This window comes from Aythya fuligula, chromosome 2 (assembly GCF_009819795.1).
Source record: "Aythya fuligula isolate bAytFul2 chromosome 2, bAytFul2.pri, whole genome shotgun sequence".
Lineage (NCBI taxonomy): Eukaryota > Metazoa > Chordata > Aves > Anseriformes > Anatidae > Aythya > Aythya fuligula.
In genome coordinates this window covers 131603969-131623930 of record NC_045560.1, presented here as the reverse complement: position 1 = coordinate 131623930, position 19962 = coordinate 131603969, and the positions used below count along the sequence as shown (strand labels likewise).

General features: G+C 38.5%; 1 protein-coding gene across 19 annotated transcripts in view; it reads right to left on the bottom strand.

The window, feature by feature from the left end:
- Positions 1–19962, bottom strand: part of RALYL (RALY RNA binding protein like) — a 426876-nt gene that overhangs the window by 60028 nt on the left and 346886 nt on the right. For 17 of the 19 annotated variants that reach the window (XM_032182403.1, XM_032182392.1, XM_032182390.1 and 14 more), the window contains one exon: positions 931–963. The exons of the other annotated variants lie outside the window; for them this stretch is intronic. In XM_032182403.1, coding sequence (XP_032038294.1) covers positions 931–963 — 33 coding nt within the window. The remainder of the gene's footprint in view (positions 1–930; positions 964–19962) is intronic. 19 annotated transcript variants of the gene reach the window in all.

Sequence of the window (19962 nt, the reverse complement as noted above, 5' to 3'; positions counted from 1 at the left end):
TAACTACCATCAACTAGCCATTAATTAAAATGGCTATTTTGCACTGGCATCTTTTATCTGCAGTTTATGTTCTTGATAGCATGAAATGTATGGTGTTGTGAACCAAGAAAAAGGAGAATGAAGAGAAGTTATACAGTTCTGAAGAACAATGAAATGGTAATGAAATATTAGGAAACAGGAAAGTTTTAAAGAAGCTAAAGAGAAAATAGTAAATAAAAAGTGAACTTCAAACTCAGAAGTAAAATACGGATACTTACCTTTCATATATATACATAATGAACTACATTTTTTAAAAGAATGATACGTTTTTAAAATATCCCACTTTAACAAACATGTTTTTAGAAAGATAAGTTAATTACTTTACTATGAACACTATATAACAGTTTACATGGCTATGCAACTATGGAGTTAACAGCTGTAATAGGTAAATCATTGTAAATGTGATCTATAATAAAGCTAAAATATATTTTCTATTTTACATTTTTTCCCCCGTTACTAAAGAACCAATGAATTTTTATTTTAAAATAAACTATCAATTCCTCAGTCATTGGCTTAGATAAGTGGTATATTTGAAATGGTTTCTGACTGAAAGATCAGTGAAAAAACAAACAAACAAACAAACAAACAAAAAAAAACAACAAATAGTTTTTGGTGCAACATTTATCTCTTACATTTTTGTATTTTGTATCATTTTTGATTAGTAAAAACATGTTTTTTTAGTAATGTTTTCATAAAGAAGATACCCACAACTGCTGTCTACATTTTAATATATATTAATGTTGATATATACATTTTCTAAGATTAGGTATAGTAAATAGGTATAGTAAATAAACAAAATGTTGAAAAAGGATGTTTATGATCAATGTTATTCCATAAATTATATGGTATGATTATATAAATAACCATTGAGATATACAGATTACTACTTACCCAACGGACAGAAAAGGCTCCTTTGATTCAAGTCTGTCAAGCAAACAACATAAATTTAATATATAAATGTTTATTGTATATCAGAACATTTATATGATGAATTTAAAACAGACACTTTCAGTATCAAATTTATTTGGTGACCAATACACAATCTGAAAACAAAGGAAGGCCTGATCTGTTATGCTAGGAGCTTGACTTGAAAGAAGTCCCATGTAGGTAACTGAACTTTGGTTTAGGAATCAAATATTTACAACGCAGTATACTTGAGCCATTTAAATCTCACTGATTCAGATGATTTGTGTTTCCATTCACATGGAAAGACAAGAATGAAAGAATAGTTATTTGTCTTCTTTCTGGATTTTTCATATATATATTTATTTATTTTTTCTTGATGACAACAATTCAAGGAAGATACTGTTTTGTTTTGTTTTGTTTTCTTTGTTTTGTTTTTTAATATAAAATTTAGTATGGATTTAGGCATTTTCCTGATTTGTTGTCTTTCACACCCACATTTTTTGGTGTTTTTGTTATCCTCTGTTTGTATAATATGGTCACTTCTTCATTGTGAAAACTTGTGGCAGATCTGCCGTCACCAGCCTTGCACTGGAACTGGATGCCACCAGTTTGGTATACCCAGAATTATGCCCAGTTCTAAAATCTGTGCTCGAAAGTGCCATTTTTGAAAGCCCTGCTGTTGCTGCTGTCTCTGGGAGAAGCTGCAGCATTTGCATCAGGAGACTCTTCCACTAGTAGTTTCCACCCAACCAGAATGAATTTAAAAATCAGGTTTACAAAGCACAGCAGTTGTGACACTCACCTCCCACCCAGCCAAGGGCCAAGGTTGCAGGTTTGAGCCCAGCTCTGGGAGGCTTTGCGAGCGTCCTTTATGTTTTTATTGGAGAACTGGGTAATCACCAACCGCATGAAGTTTAACAAGAACAAATTTTTCCTGCACCTGGGAAGGGGCAACCCTGCCTCTACGTACAGACTGGGCGATGAGACTCTGGAGAGCAGTCCTGCAGAGAGGGATCTGGGGGTTTTGGTTGATAGCAAGTTGAATATGAGCCGTGTGCCGTGGCAGCCAGGAGGGCCAACCGTATCCTGGGGTGCATCAAGCATAGCACTGCTAGTTGGTCAAGGAAAGTGATTGTCCCACTCTACTCTGCACTGGGTTGGCCTCACCTCGAGTACTGTTTGCAGTTCTGGGCACCACAGTACAAAAAGGATGTGAAACTATTGGAGAGTGTCCAGAAAATGGCTACTGAGATGATGAAGGGCCTAGAGGGGAAGATGTACGAGAAGTGGCTGAGGTCACTTGGCCTGTTCAGCCTGAAAAAGAGAAGGCTGAGGGGAGACCTCATCATGGTCTACAGCTTCCTCATGAGGGGGACTGGAGGGGCAGCTGCCAATCTATTCTCTTTAGTGACCAGTGATAGGACCCGAGGGACTGGTGTCAACCTGTGACAAGGGAGGTTCAGGCTGGATATCAAGAAGAGGTTCATCACTGAGAGGGTTGTTGCGCACTGGAACAGGTTCCCCAGGGACATAGTCATGGCACCAAGCCTCTTGGAGTTTAAGAAGCATTTGGACCGTGCTCTTAGTCATATAGTCTGAATTTTTGGGTGGACCTGTGTGGTGCCAGGAGTTGGACTTGATAATCCTTTTGGGTCCCTTCCAACTTGGGATACTCTATAATTCTATGATTCTACTTGTTAGGATCATTAACATGAGTTTAAGTTCCTTTATAAAGATATTAAAAGCAAATTTCTGACTAAATTGTTTTGAGAAGTTATGACACACAAGCAATGCAAAAGTTCTGTATGATACTAAGCTTTGCTGAGAGTACTGTGTTAGGAAGAACAGCAAATAAATCATACAAGGTACACAATGGATCTTCATAGCCTTTAAGAAAAAAGTGTTTATTTGAAACAGAACTGTAAGCAACTGTAAGCAACAAGTGTTCTCTGAAACAGAACTGTAAGCCAAGAGACTAATCATAAACAAGAGGACTGTAAATAATGTCAAATTAGTCAATGTTTTAAGAGTAAACCTTTTCTGCAAGTCTTCTTTTGTTGAGAAACTAACAGTTACATTTGCTATTATTATTCAAACAGCAAAGGTTTTGTCCAGAAAGCTCACAAACTAATTTAGATACTTATTGCTATCTGTCCAGAAGGGTATTTCCGAGGATGAATTTGTCATTGTGCTTTTAAAAGAATTATATGATTTTGTCTTTAATTCAAAAATATTGCAGGTCAGCTTTTTGTGAAGCATTTGCTTTTTAAAAAGGCATTTTCCAGAATCACTACTGGAAATAAAAGTATTTCTTCATTTACAGTGTGGGCTTCCAATGTACTTTAAATTGTATTTTCCTGGGGATATATCTCCAACGATGGTAAGGGTGACTCACTTAAGGCTGGGTGAGAGAGCAAAATGTATCAAAAAAATAGTAACTTTTCTGTTTTCTTCATGGTTATACCTGGCTTTTCCATTTCCTTCTGGTATTGCAGTCCACATGGAAGTAAGAGAATAGAAGAGGGGTCACTTATCCAGGGTTTGTCTTAAGGGATTAACTATAAGTAGAATGAGCAAAAATGAAAAGCCAAGAACATATTTTCGTGCATCATAACAAAGAAAATTTGTAATGAAGAGAGACCTGGCACTGTCCTGATGGAGGAGATTCTTGTGGATTTTACTTGTGTACAACAGGCATGTGATATAATGCCCTGCAGACAAAATACTGCAATTAAAAATCTATTTGAAATCCATTCGCAAGATGGAATTCAATTTGATTTAAATAGTGCTGCCCTAGCTTTGACCCCTCTCTAATATATTTGACTAAATGGTTTTACATAATTTGCTGCATTACTTTAAATTAGTTCAAGTGTTCCCATAGTAAAGGAATACAATTATCTGCTGGCCTTTTATTTAAATTGGTAATTCAGTATATGAAAAATTAATATAAAGGTTTTAAAACTGCAACACCATATAAAATAACATATTTTATCATCTTTTCTGGTGACATTTATAAATATATATTGTAGATTTTTTACCTTTATTTTCTAGCCTGCACTATACCAAATTCTCTTGAGTTCTGAAGAAATTTCACTTAATTAAATGCAGTATCTCAAAAAGAATAATCCTGATAAGTAGTGATAGAAATGCTGTTACATACCTTCAGGAATATGCGTTAAAACATTTTTTTTTTCCAAAAACATATTGAGCCTGCACGAAATACTAGATTGGGCAGTAAGTGAATGGAATAATGTTTTACTTATGTAGGAATGGTAATGAAGCTGGAGTGATCAGGACTTCCTTATAGGGTTTTCCCACCAGAAAACTTGAGCTTGTCCAAATATCAAGGCAATATATATATATATAGCAGGACTGGGAGGCTGTTGTTCCTTATGATTCTGAGCTAAGATTTTCTCAAAAGGGTAGCTTCCTTACATGTATCTATGTATAATGGATAAATGTTTGCAGGAGACAAAAGGATTTTTAAACAATGTAAGTTGTTCAAGTAAATATGAACCACTGTAAATCAACCATGCATAGAAACCAGTTTACAACCATTAATATGCTACAGTATTGTCACACTATGAGTTTAAGATAAGGACACAAGAAATTTCCCATTTAGCATTTTATCCCCTGCAGCCTGCCCTTGTCTTGAGATATTTTACAGGATGTGATTTAAAAAATTGTGTATTTCATTATTTTCTTTTCTGCTAACTTTGATATATTAATAACAATTATCTAAATCCCATTTTTGACATGGACAGATGAAGACATTTTTCAGGTATTTCAGGCAAACATACAATGAAATGTGACTAGACTAAGGGCATATGAACTCCTCTACAGACTGTAAATGAATAATTAAAGGACAGAAAGATCACAGTAAACTCCACTTTACTTGCATAATTGTCCTATTAAGATTACATGCAAGATTTTTTTTTTATTATTTTTTTTTATTTTTTTTTTATTTCAGGCCTGACCAAAGATACATAAATCAATATCATTTCTTGTTAAAGAATTCTTCCTTCTCCTTTCCAAAACCTATTTACAGGAAAAAGTGAATAACATTACTAACAATATAAGTACTGTACACAAGCAAAGGTATTTTAGCCAAGCATTCTCCAAGATAACTTATTATAAATCAATATTTTCTTCCAAGTGATGTTCATATAAAACTATCTCTAACGAGCAAGTAAGAAAAATATGTGAAATTTAAGTCATTTGTTAATCATATTCTGATTTTTTAGTGTAATAAAACTGTCTATCTTGAATCAGGAAAAGCAATGGTTGGGAACTAAAACTTTCATAGAAAAATCATTTTGGGTTGAAATCTTCAAACCGAATTTCATGAACATACCCTGATGTCATACACTTTCTTGTTTGACAATGACTACAGTTCTTAGGGATACAGGAAGAGTTAATACTTCTAATAGGAATCCAGAGGATTTGAGCTTTACATTCAAGCAGTGTAGGAAAGACAGGCAAGCTAAAAGGCATTTTGGATTTAGTCACTAGATGGATTGGGTGAATAGTGTTAATGTATATTTTGAGCAATTGCTGTGGTTGACTTGTTTACCTGTCAATCATGTCTACCTCTTTGCCCTGTAGAGCTTTAGGAAATGAAGCAAAAAAATATTTGAAGTCAAACAATATTCAGACTTACAGCTCACCCTGTTTGCCCATCAATTCAGTTTTAAAATCATAACCAAGGACAATTCAAGGGACCTGTAAGCTTGAGGCACTATTGGCTCAGCTGGGTTTGGCTCTGTCCATTGAAGCCATCCAAGCCCAGGTGAGCCACGGGTCCGAGTGTGGCAGACCTGGTGCAGCATGGCAGGGCTACCCAGGGGCTTTTGCCCATGGTTTTACTTCAGGGGACACAGAGCTCTGGGGGTCACTGGTGAATTCCTTAGGGAAGGGTGGTGGTAGCCCTGATTTTTCTTCCTGGGGACCTGCCATACAGGCCAAGCTGGGGCACCTTGGAAGGTTCGAAGCTGGGACTGTCTATAAAGGACAAGTTGTGTGACTGGGAATCAGCCGTGGGACTAAGAATCACAGAATCACAGAATCACAGAATTTTCTAGGTTGGAAGAGACCTCAAGATCATCGAGTCCAACCTCTGACCTAACGCTAACAGTCCCCACTAAACCATTTCCCTAAGCTCTACATCTAAACGTCTTTTGAAGACTTCCAGGGATGGTGACTCCACCACTTCCCTGGGCAGCCTGTTCCAGTGCCTCACAACCCTTTCAGTGAAGAAGTTCTTCCTAACATCTAACCTAAAACTCCCCTGGCTCAACTTAAGCCCATTCCCCCTCGTCCTGTCACCAGGCACGTGGGAGAACAGGCCAACCCCCACCTCGCTACAGCCTCCCTTGAGGTACCCATAGAGAGCGATAAGGTCGCCCCTGAGCCTCCTCTTCTCCAGGCTGAACAAGCCCAGCTCCCTCAGCCGCCCCTCGTAGGACTTGTTCTCCAGGCCCCTCACCAGCTTTGTTGCCCTTCTCTGCACCCGCTCAAGCACCTCCATGTCCTTCTTGTAGCGAGGGGCTCAAAACTGAACACAGTACTCGAGGTGCGGCCTCACCAGAGCTGAGTACAGGGGGACGATCACCTCCCTAGCCCTGCTGGTCACACTGTTCCTGATACAAGCCAGGATGCCGTTGGCCTTCTTGGCCACCTGAGCACACTGCTGGCTCATATTCAGCCGACTATCCACCATCACTCCCAGGTCCTTCTCTGCCTGGCAGCTCTCCAACCATTCCTCTCCCAGCCTGTAGCTCTGCTTGGGGTTATTGCGCCCCAGGTGCAGGACCCGGCACTTGGCCTTGTTGAACTTCATGCAGTTGACCTCAGCCCATCGGTCTAGCCTATCCAGATCCTCCTGCAGAGCTTTCCTACCCTCAAGCAGATCAACACACGCACCTAACTTGGTGTCATCTGCGAACTTACTGAGGGTGCACTCAATGCCCTCGTCCAGATCATCGATGAAGATATTAAAGAGAACTGGCCCCAGCACCGAGCCCTGGGGGACGCCACTAGTGACTGGCCTCCAACTGGACTTGGCTCCATTCACCACAACTCTTTGGGCCCGGCTATCCAGCCAGTTTCTAACCCAACGAAGCGTGCGCCAGTCCAAGCCAAGAGCAGCCAGTTTCTTGAGGAGAATGCTGTGGGAGACGGTGTCAAAAGCCTTGCTGAAGTCAAGGTAGACCACATCCACAGCCTTTCCCTCGTCCACCCAGCGCGTCACTTTGTCAGGGAAGGAGATCAGGTTCGTCAGGCATGACCTGCCTTTCATAAACCCATGCTGACTGGGCCTGATCGCCTGCTTCCACTGCAAGTGCTGCATGATGACTCTCAGGAGGATCTGCTCCATGAGCTTTCCTGGCACTGAGGTCAAACTGACAGGCCTGTAGTTTCCCGGGTCTGCCCTCCGGCCCTTCTTGTAGATGGGCGTCACGTTTGCTAGCCGCCAGTCGATTGGGACCTCCCCCAATAGCCAGGACTGCTGATAAATGATGGATAGTGGCTTGGCCAGCTCCTCTGCCAGTTCCCTCAGTACCCTTGGGTGGATCCCATCCGGCCCCATCGACTTGTGCACATCTAAGTGCCGTAGCAGGTCACCAACCAGTTCTTCATGGATAGTGAGGGCCACATCCTGCTCCCCATCCCTTTCCACCAGCTCAGGGTACTGAGTATTCAGAGAACATCCGGTATTGCCGCTAAAGACTGAGGCAAAGAAGGCATTGAGCACCTCCGCCTTTTCCTCATCTCTTGTAACTAAGTTTCCCCCCGCATCCAGTAAAGGATGGAGATTCTCCTTAGTCCTCCTTTTTGTGTTGATGTATTTATAGAAATGTTTTTTGTTATCTTTAACGGCAGTAGCCAGATTGAGCTCCAGATGAGCTTTGGCCTTCCTAATTTTGTCCCTGCACAGCCTCGCTACTTCTTTAAAGTCCTCCTTAGTGGCCTGCCCACTTTTCCAAAGCTTATAAACCCTCTTTTTCCTCCTAAGATCAAGCCACAATTCTCTGTTGAGCCAGGCCGGTCTTCTTCCCCGCCAGCTCGTCTTTGGGCACGTGGGGACAGACCGTTCCTGCGCCATTAAGACTTCCCTCTTGAAGAGCGCCCAGCCTTCCTGGACTCCTCTGCCTTTCAGAACCACCTCCCAAGGGACTCCACCAACCAGTGTCCTGAGCAGCTCAAAGTCAGCCCTCCGAAAGTCCAATACAGCGGTTTTACTGGTCCCCTTCCTGGCCTCGCCAAGAATAGTGAACTCCACCATTGCGTGGTCACTCTGCCCAAGACAGCTCCCGACAATCACGTCCTCCACCAGTCCTTCTCTGTTTGTGAAGAGAAGGTCTAGCGGGGCACCACCCCTGGTAGGTTCACTAACCAGCTGTGTCAGGAAGCTATCTTCCACGCTCTCCAGAAACCTCCTAGACTGCTTTCTCAGGGCTGTGTTGTGCTTAAGGTCACAATCTACCCACTACTGCATCCCTCACCTTAATCCTTAACTTCATGGTGTTATAATGGGCTGATTTGTAATGTGTCTTTTTACACAGAGCTAGGGTATTTGGAGCTAGTGTTTCTGTAACTGGTTTCCGCCTGAGTTAAAGGGTGATCCTTAGTGCTGGTGGGCTCTATTCTCACCTCCCAGCCTTTTTTCCTCCTTTTTTTTTTTTTTTTTTTTTTTTTTTTTTCCAAACCTTGGAGAGGCTGTTCTTGCCCTGTGCTTCAGAGCATGTGGTGAGGGGCATTGCATCCTGGGGTGGCTAATCAGTATGGCTAGTCAGTCAAAGACAGCAATTGTCCTACTCTGCTCCACACTGATGCAGCCTCTCCTTGAGCACTGTGTGCAGTTTAGTGCACCAAAATATGAGCACATAAAACTATTGTGTCCAAAAGAGAGTTACAAAGGTGGTGAAGGGTCTAGATGCAAGACATATGAGGAGAGGCTGAGATCCCTTGGTTTGTTTAGCCCAGAGAAGCGGAGACTGAGGGGAGGCCTCATGGTGGCCTGCAGCTCCCTCACAAGAGGAGCTGATGGACAAACGCTGAGCTCTGCTCTCTGGGGACAGTGACAGGACCCGAGGGAATGGCATGGAACCGAGAGAGGGGAGAGTCAGACTGGGTGATCATCTGTCATTCACAGTGATCAACTGGGTATCAAAAGTGAAAACTGCATTTTCCTTCCTTCCTTCCTTCCTTCCTTCCTTCCTTCCTTCCTTCCTTCCTTCCTTCCTTCCTTCCTTCCTTCCTTCCTTCCTTCCTTCCTTCCTTCCTTCCTTCCTTCCTTCCTTCCTTCCTTCCTTCTTCCCAGTAGGTTCTGTAACTTTAAATAATTTTAATCCAAGATATTTTTTTCCAGACATCAGTAACTGTTGTCAGATAGAATTAGGGAAGAAGATTCTTATATCTTTTGAAATTTCCATAAATAGCTTTATAAATGTTGGCAAGTTTTGCTAAAGGAAAACTGTCATATTCTGGGTTAAATAAATATGAAACCTGCTGTATAGAAAATCTGATCTGTCACAAGTGTTTCAAAAGCAAAGCATGTGGAAGAGTAATTCACAGCTTTATGTCCCAGTGTTCTTAATAAATTTAGTAAATTCCACTTTCAACAGGTGGCTGACATTTCAAGTGTTGTCAATGGTTGGAAAAACAACACATACTATATTGTTTTCCTGACTATTGTTTAGTATCAAATACTGTATTATTATGAAAGTGTAAGAGTGCCCTGAGAAGCTCTTTTCCACAGAGCTAAGTGCTTCTATAATTATTGAAATATAAAACTTCTAGTGCAAAATAAAATACATCTCTCAAACCATGGACTAAAACTAAAGTACTGCAAACTCAAAATGCTTTTTTTTTCAGTGCAAACTCTCTAATTTCCACTGACTTAGTGGGTAAAAGGAGACAGATAATTGGTAAGACTAAGCCTGATTTTAAAGCCTTTGGTATCACCGTATATGACAGTCTCAGACAAACTGGAAATTAGTTTATCTTAGCATAAAGCCAACCAACCAACCAACCAAAAACCACATCCATGCATGAAGAATTATGCCAAATGGGAAAGGTGCACACCTTAAATACTTGGAACACTCAAGGCTATGTTTTGTTCAGTCTTGGTTTGCGTTAGTGATTTGAACAACAAATGCAGATTATAATTGTAGGATACACAGATGAAAAAAAGCTGGAAGAACTCTTAAACAGTCTAGCAAATGGAGTTAAAATCTGAAGTCTATGTGATAAATGGTCTGAAATCAGTGTAATGATGTTCAAAAAAGAAAAGACAAGTCCAGTGACAATTTGAGAACTAGAACCACTTTATGCTACTTTATGCTATATAAAATGGAGGATAACTGGCTAGGTGTTAGGGGAAAGAAAAAAAAAATCCGGGGGGGGGGGGGAGGGGGGAGGAGGGCGGGAAAAACTAAGGAACATTATACTGTTTCAAAATCCAAAAATCTTATCTGAGGACATACTATCTTTCTCTCTTCAGAGCTGATGAATCACTCAGTTGCAGCATTGTTTGAGCTTTGGACACAGCATTACATAGCAGGAGGTGGGCAGGTGGAGAGAATCAGAAGGAGAACAATAAAGTGTTTAAAAGATGAGAAGGAGCTTTAGAGCAATGGAAATGTTGTATTGAGCAGAAGCTGTTAGGTCCTTCAGGTGTCCTCTGTGAAAAAGGAACTTCTACCTTGAAAATATTGGCTGACACTGGTGTTTTCAAGTCTGAGGATTCCTGATAGTGATACAGGAGCTAGAGTTTCTATCGTTTACTTTCTTCCTGCTCCATGACAAGAGGCCTAAAATTTCTGCATATACAAACCTTATAGGCTATCTGCCTGCAACAGCTAACTGGAGACCTGGAAAATGAAAGTCTGGAAAACAGCAGATAACACAAGAGGAATCAATCAGAGGCTGATAGTCTAAATCTGCATGCCCATAAACTATTGATGCTTCACTCTTCTACCAAGAAATATACATATATATATATATATACTTTTATTTATATTTATTTTTATTTATATATTTTTTTTTTTTTTTTTTTGCCAGGTAATCCCTTGTATCTAATTGCCATTTTGAAAGAAGTCTCTAGAACTTATGATCTAATGTCTGCCTGCCAAGCAAAAACACAGGTGCTTTTCAATATCTGTTCCAGGGATGTTTTAGATTAGTTTCTGTTCAGGTAAGAACCCTCATGACTCTGATTGCCTTCCCCAGATGAAAACAAGCTCAGTTTGGTACCTTTGTTCAAGTCAGCAAAGGAAACAAACTCTGGAGAATGAAAGTAACTCCATACCACTGCTGTCAATTTTAATTTACTTTTTCTTGTGATATGTTAATAGTTGCTACATTTTGCAAAAATCTATGCTTCCAACAAAAGAAAGAATTTTTTGGAAGAAAAAAAAAGACGTAGTGGTATACTTAACTTTCTACCTTAGAGTCCTCTTTCTGACAGCTTTAATCAGTCTTTGCATGAAGCTGATGTCACCTAACCCTCTTCTACTCTGAATCAGAGTAAGAACATTCAAGTCAATAAGTTCAGGTCTAAAAACACCTGGAATGAGTTCATCAGGGTGGGCTGAACAAAACAATGTTGACTGATCTAATGCATGCAATCAATACTACTTTACTGCATGGCTATTTGTAGTCACAAATAGATGAAGGTTAATGTAGGCATTGCCTTTGAGGATCCCAAGGGTAGAGGTTTAATCTCCTTTTCCCTCAATGACACTACTAACACTTGAAAGTAGTTACTGGAAGGGGACTGCTCTGACAGTGTATGATTCATGCTTGTCATGCTGTTTCCTAGACTAATATCACTCTTGCAAGGCTGAAAAATGCAACATACATTTTTCTGTCAGTAGGTATTATAAATTGCTCACTGATTACAACTCATAATGAATTCACTCACATTTATGAATACACTTATTACTTTTCAGTAAAATAGCCAGTGCTTTTTTCAAAACTTCTGGGAAAAACAGCAACCATAATCTACCAATAAAGCATGCAATTTGTAACATACTCCTTAAATTTTATTTGGAATTATGTACCATCTGCTGTATCTAAATATCAGTCCTGGCAAGCTAGATAACATGCTTTCAAACAGACTACTCCATGACTGGCACATTCATCAAAAAATAAACTTGTGGGATAATTTCACTGCTAATAACACACTGAATATTAGTATATGTTGCTATTGTTCCTCCATACTGCACACAGCATAGCCTTTTATGCTATTTGTAATCTTATTCTCTTAAAATAAGCAAACTTCTCTTTTCTTTTTCTAATATCATTCATAAGACTAAAATTCAGCCTCTCATTTTCCAACCTTACTTATATATTCACAGAAAGCTGAATCTATAATCCAGCATCATATTTCTATTGCAGTTTGCAAGCCACCTAAACTATGCTCTTTCAGTACATTAGAATCTCCAAGACTGAATTGCATATACAATTCTATACAATTAGAGCTGTTATATTACATGAGAACCAATGTCTAATCAAGAGTCTACAAAATGGTGCTCAGAAGCTGTACAGCCTTCCCCTGCATCTGTTTTAAACAGGCGGCACATGATTACTGTACCAATACTGCACCAATTTACTAAATTCTTTAAAATGAAGAATCCTGCTGTTCATGTTATGCCATGTTAGCAAAGATCCTCCTCTGTTCTGTTTCATAACATAAGCCCTGTCTCTTTAAGTCCTCTATAATCTTATTAAGTACTATTTTTATGATATCTGCCTTACCAAAATGTGAATATGGAAAAATGGTCATGGTGTCTGTTTCTGATTTTTCTTTTCCTGATGTAGGTACTTTTTTTTTTTTTTTTTTTTTTTTCCTTGCTAGTATGCAATGAATCCAAATTCTGATTATTTCTTAAATTGAATGTAAGAAGCCATGAAGTATTAAAGGGTGGATATTTCACATATAATAAGTGATAGGAACTAGGCTCAAACTGACAAGATTTAAACAGAATAGATGACTAAATGTACTGATTCTGTTTGCCTGCAGGCAAAACCATCAGTGGTCTGGATCTTTCAGGCATTTACTTTTTGAGTTATAAGCCAAAAATTTTTCATTTTTATTTGTAACACAAATTCTTGGATAAGAAAAGAGTCTTAGTAACTCTCAATGCCATCAAAAAGTAGTGAATATATTTTCTGTTCCACTTAGGTGTAAACAGTGAGAAAAACATTAAAAAAAAAGATGGTTTTACAGTTAGTTACTTTTGCTAAGATATACTGCTTCAGGTTTCATAGGAGATAAAAAAAAAAAAAAAAAAAAAAAAAAAAAACATGAAAGATTAAAGACCAGAAAAAAAGCAATAATAAGAGAACTGGGTATTCTTCTCCAAACTTGCTAAACTCTGAGCATGAGCGTAATTATGGTGTCTGGGCTTTTGTGAAAGAAAACAACACCAGCCGTGTGATACCATATATCATTTTCTGCAAGAGGACAAGTACCGGAATAGGAAAACAGGAGGCACATCCTCTGCAGATATGTGTAAATTGGCGTCATTGTTCCCTTTTAAGAAAAAGAAAAAATAAATTGAAAAAAAAAAAAAAAGTTAAAGGCTGAAGAAGAACTAGAGGGGAGATGGAAAGAAAACCATCCTTGAAGTCAAGACCATCTTTACAATTTCTGGTGAAAATGAATACAAAGAAAAGTGAGAACAATTTAAGATTTAGGATATACTGATAAGTTATATATGCTGATATCTATCCCCAGTCACTAAGGATAGCTTCTAAAATGGAGTAAGTAATATTTAAAATAGTGAAGGGGAAGAAAAAAAAAAAAAGTCTTGTCCTTTTTGTTACTGAAGCTATCACACAGATAAGAAATAGTATGACTGAAATCAAGATGACAAGTGCATTTGATATATTTAGATCTCTTGATCTTTCTCTCTATCTCTCTGTCTTCAGAAATGAAGGTTTTCCTGGGTGTTACTAAGGATCCTCCTATTTTCACCTCAGTAATGTTATTGGGTGTTTCATGTTCATGCTCTGGATCATGTAAAAGGGAAAATTTGTGTCCCTGGCCAGTTCTCCCAATACCTCTGAGCATATGCATTTGTTCTTTCAACAACTGTGGGAGTGAACTGACTGCAGTTACACTGACATCATTGACAAATGCATGTGTTGCCTTCCATTAGTAGAGATTTTTTCTCTTAATTTTTATAACAGCTATTTGACACAGGGCTTTTTCTTTGAAAATAATCAAAAATTCATACCAAATGAAATCGCTGGAACTTCTGTAGCTTTGTACATGCATCCTCTAATGATTTTAATATAATTGACAATACTACTTAAGTTCGTGACACAGGCAAAAATTGCACTAAATTTTGTCATGAATTTTAAGTGAAAATTTCAGACTAAATGATCTCTCTCTCTTTTTTTTTTTTTTTTTTTTCTCTAAAGCAGTGAATGCTTTTATATTGAATTATACTTTTATAGGACTTAAAATTATCTTGGTTTAAACATGACTAGAGCTGTTGCTTTATGAAAGATAGGTCTTTTTTTTTTTTGGAAGAACTGTAGAGCAACAATCATCTTAGATTTATCTAGAATTTAGATAAAGCTAGATTTATTGCACTGAAATAAATAGTTTATTTCATGAAGGAAGGCAAATAAAGGCACCAATAATATACATTTCTGTAAAAATTAAATACTTTGCTTTTATTCTTTTATTCAAAAGAAAAATCAAGTTATGCAATCTGAATATGATGCATTCATCATAAGATTATGTTCCATAAGCATGTATATATTTTATTCAGTATAAAAAAAAAAAAAGAGAAAGGTGTTTTCACATTGTAATTTAAGTGAGCATTATAATTTAAGTATAAATATAATTTAAGTGTAAAGTATTAGAAAATTATTTATTTATTTATTCATTCTGTTGGTTGGGCTATGGCTTTAGGTTCTTGTAGGCCAACAATAAAAGTGAATGCACAAATGTAATAAGAGAAAGAAGGAATAAAGAAAAATGTTATAAGAAAACTAGAACGATATTCAGTCAAGAAAAGTCCTTATGCCTTCAATTATTTTTGTTAAATGCCAGTAGTTTACAGCATATTGCTAATATACTGACAATACTACAGCATGGATTATGCAACATACTGCAGTATTCAAATTGTGCTTGTTTGAGTTTATGTTATGTTTTCAAAGGGAAGGAATGATCTCAAGAAGCCTCCTACCCTGGAAGAAATTATTAGGTTGCCCATCACTGTGTCCTTCACACTTTTTCCTGAAACAAAGAATGCCTGGGAGTCCTCAGTACAACAACTCAAAATAATGACTGTGTGGACTGAGAGGCATACCATGTCACACCAAAATCTATAAACTATATCTTAATGCAAATCTGAGAAGTGTAGCACAAGTAGAGAAAGACTGCAACCAATTTTTTAAGACTTCACTATGAAATAAAGATACAAAATGAAAGAAAATGAAAGATGTGTAGTATAATTCAATCAGTTTTGTGATGGACATCATGAAAGTAAAATGTGCTCAGTAAAATGACAAAGTATTTTTGTCAAAAAACAAACAAACAACAACAACAAAAAACACACCCAAACTTCAATACATAAACATAATCATATCCTGTAAATAAAAAGATATCTCTTTTCAGCATAGTAATATTAGACTTCTGAATAAAATAATATCCACCAGAGGCCACAAGACTTATGAAATTGTAAAGGTTGCTTTATATGACTAAGTAGTGGCATGTGAAATTAAACTTGCTGAATATACAATTTAATTCCATTACATAAAGAAGTGATTGGGAATGTGAAATAACTGTGCAATTTAATACCACTGAAAGAGAGCTGAACTATAAGCCTAAAACTTCAGAGAACAGCATAGAAAGTGCTTGCCCTCTGGGGACACCTTCCCCATTGCTACAATAGATGGGTAGTGCCATGGGAATCCAACCAGAACAGGGTGGAGGTCAAGCCAGCTGAGGCAACATGAGACAATCTTACTTGGTATTTCATGGTTTTGTTAATCCATCAACTACTATTTGTCTCACTTCAGGGCATGCCTGAGCTTGATAGATCCCAGGCTCAAAGGCTTCATGCCCAGCCAGCAATGGGAGTACTGTAAGGAGTGGGGCTGTAATAATTCCTCACTGAGCCTTCAAGATGTGGTTCTGGAGCAAAACTAGTTTTGCTTATGTGGCTTTATAAGGAAGCTTGAACTGTGTCACAGGTGAAAATAACTCACATGAGGAGGAAGAACATGTAATGTAGAATAACTCTTTATATGTTCACAAATAAATAATTCTTTAAAATCTTTGTTGGTCACCTAGAATGGCATTGAGCCAGGTGAGTGAACAGACACCTCTGCAGTGCTGAGTAACTTGCTTTCCCAATTAAGTTTCAAATCCTAGTCCCCCAGTTCCTTACATTATACTAACATTAATTCACTCCTTGCGGGGGTTGTTTGGGGCACACAAATTAGTTTTCTCAACAAGCAGACCTGGATGATATTTGGGACAGTTTGCTCCTAATTCCTTCCCAACAGTATTGGTAACATCACAGTAGATATGGCTCCCTGTGCCTTGCACAGTCTCCAGCAAGTCCCACTTCTCATCTCGCACACCGGGACCTGCAGCAGCCATACATATTTTCATGCTGCTAAAGCTTTCAGACCATATATTTAACACCTTGTAAAACATGGTAGTAGGTTGAAATGAAAATTAAATAGCTTAAAAATTATTTTATGATGTAGAGAAATGGAGTACTAGTCTATTAGATTATTTGTGTTTAATTCAATATTGGTATTTATTGGTATTGGGGCATATATATATATATAAACAAACAAACAAACAGTATATGTACTTTCATATGCTGACACAGAAATGCTTTAATGAACTACTGACCAAAACACCAGTAAATTAAAAAGACATAGTCTGGTCCTTTATTTTATCATGAAAAAAAAAAAAAAAAAAAAAGCTTCCAAACACTGATATATGTGTCAACACCTTTAATCTTCACTTTGTGTTTCAAAGACATGAAGATTAGCTAGTAAAATTAATTTCTGCTTAAGGGTAAACCCAAATAACATACTGTAAAATAATTTTAAGATGCAGATTTGTCAAGCTTCTGCTTTTCTGCAGAAGTGTTGTGCTAAAAAAAGGAAACTCACAACAATTTTGAACCTTCTGGGGTTTAGGTTTCCCCTCAAGTACTGAACAGCATTGCAAATCAGGAGGAATGATGCAAACAATTATATTAGATTTAATCAGATCCCTGAGCGCTATCGTAAGCATATCTGTAGTTTTTCAGAGAGTATGCTTAACACTAATAATGTGTTTAACCACATTCTGAAGCAAAACCCACATTTTTCTCTTTTCCAAGTATCGGTGAACAATAATGTTGGTCTACCCCCACAGTGCTCTGATCACATTCCTGCAGACCTGGACAGCATCTCTGTACTCTCACATCACCTGTTACTACTTCCACCTATTGTATGCCTCTTTTTATATGTTTTAATTCATCAGTTTATTGCTTGTCCATGCAGACCACCTGCCAACTTTTCTTGATTTCCAGTTTGTCAGGATGAACCAACTTGAAGGAGGTGATCCTCAGAAATCAGGTAGCTCTCCTGGACCCTTCCTCATGTTGGGACTGTCTCTCAAGGGATTGTTCCAAGCAAGCCAAGTGTGCTTTCTAGAAGTCAAAGGCTGTGATTAATAGGATCTTCAGCTGATAGGATCTGTTAAATTACATTTAACAGAGATGTGGAAGTAAATTCTAGTCCAACTGAAGAGAATTGCAAAACTTTCTGCTGACTTTATTAGGTCCATGATGTCTTTTACATTCTAAGCATCACCCTTAATTTTGTCCCCTGTGTGTGTGTGTATGTGAGGAATGCTAGCATCAAATAGATGTAAAAAGAAATATAAGTGAAATAAGAAAGAACAAATAGTTTGAGGATGTGAATGAGCTTATGTATAAGTCAAAGAAGAAACGATATACACTTATCTATCTCGAATCTAATTATCCCAAAAGCCAAAAAAAATGTGTCTGACATTTAGGCTCATGTTAAAGTTTATACAGGTGAGACTGAATTAAATTATTCCCACACAAATTATAAAACTAGAAAGGATAAAATGAGAATTTAGTTCCTGAACTGAGGCACAATGAAGTTTTCTGATACCATTCCTAACAGAAGTGGATCTAATGACCCAGATACATAAACAAGTTGTATTGTATAACATATTATAGGGCATCACAAAACTGGGAATACCACACAGCTGATACAAACACATCTAGGAAATTCCTAAAACACATTGATGATAACTTCTTGGTACAGGTGAAAGGCTGTTGGTAGACAGATGTCTAGGAAGGGTTCCCTTCTAGGTTTGTTGCTTGTGAATAGAGAGGATCTTGTGGGTGAAGTGGTGATAGGCAGACATCTTGGCCACAGTGACCATGAAGTAGTTGAGTTTAGAATCTTTGGTGACAGAAGGAAAACTGCCAGAAAAAGTTTGACCCTGAATAAGGGGAAACAAATCTTTGGGTTGCTCAGGGAACTAAGGTCCCCTGGGATTCTGCTTTTGAAAGCATTGGGATCCATCAATGCTGTTCACTTTTAAGTACCACCTCTTAAGAGCACAAGAGTAGGCAGCTCCAAAGTGTCAGAAGTCAAGCAAATGGAGCAAAAGGCTGACTTGGCTGAGAAGGGATTTTATTCTGGATCCTAAGTGGAAAAGAAAAGTGTATGGACAGTAGAAGCAAGGTCAGGTGACATGGGATGACTACAGAGATGCTGTTTGCCATTGTAGGGACATAATTCATGCAGCCAAAGCTCAGATCATAGTTGAAACTAGCCAATATTGTGGGATACAGTAAAAAGGGCTTAAAAAATATGTCAACTGCAAAAGAAGGAGCAGAGATAACATTGGTTCATTACTTGATGTAGAAAATTACCTCACAAATATGGATATAGACAAAGAAAAGATGTTTAATGCCTTCTTTGCCTCTGTCTTTAACACTGATGATGGGCCCTGGGACCCCAGAACCATGAGCTGGAGGGCTGTGATCGGGGAAATGACAAACTTCCAGCCAACTCCAGACTTGTGAGGGATATGCTGCTCCAGCTGGATGCATCTAAGTCTATAGGGCCTGATGGGATTCATCCCAAGGTACTCAAAGAGCTGGCTGATGTCTTTGTGAGACCTGTATCAATTATTTTTCAACAGTATTGGGAATCTGGAGAGGTCTCTGTCAACTGGATGCTGGCAAATGTTTTTACGATTTCTGGGTAGGGAAGCAAAGAAGACCCTGGTAATTACAGGCCTGTTGGTCTCACTTCAGTGCCTAGTAAAATTATGGAGAAATTTATTCTGGGAGTTATTGAAAAAAACTTCAAAAGCAATGTTTGACAGCAAGTTGAATATGAGTCAACAGTGTGCCCTGACAGACTGAAGGGCCAACATCAAGCATGGCATTGCTAGCAGATTGAAGGAAGTGATTGTCCCACTCTGCTCTGCACAGGTGTGGCCTTACCTTGCACTGCACTGTGTGCAGTTTGAGGCACCACAACATAAGGAGGACATAAAAATATTAGAGTGTCCAGAGAAGGGCTAAAGAGATCATGAAGGGTATGGAGGGGAAGATAGATCAGCAGCAGCTGAGTTCACTTGGTTTGTTCAGTCCAGAGAAGAGGAGAGAGAGGGGAGACCTCATGGCGGCCTGTAGCTTCCTCATGAAGGGAGCAGAAGGACAGATGCTGATCTCTTCTCTCTGGTGACCAGTGATAGGACCTTAGGGAACAGCATGAAGCTGTTTTAGACTGGATGTTAGGAAAAGGTTCTTCACCAAGGGGGTGGTTGGTCATTGGAACAGGCTCTCTAAGGAAGTGGTCACAGCACCAAACCTTCCAAAGTTCAAGAAGTATTTGGACAACTCTCCCAGACATATGAATTGTTTTTTGGGTGATTCTGTGCAGACCTGGGAGCTGGACTTGATGATCCTCATGGATCTCTTCCAACTAGGGATA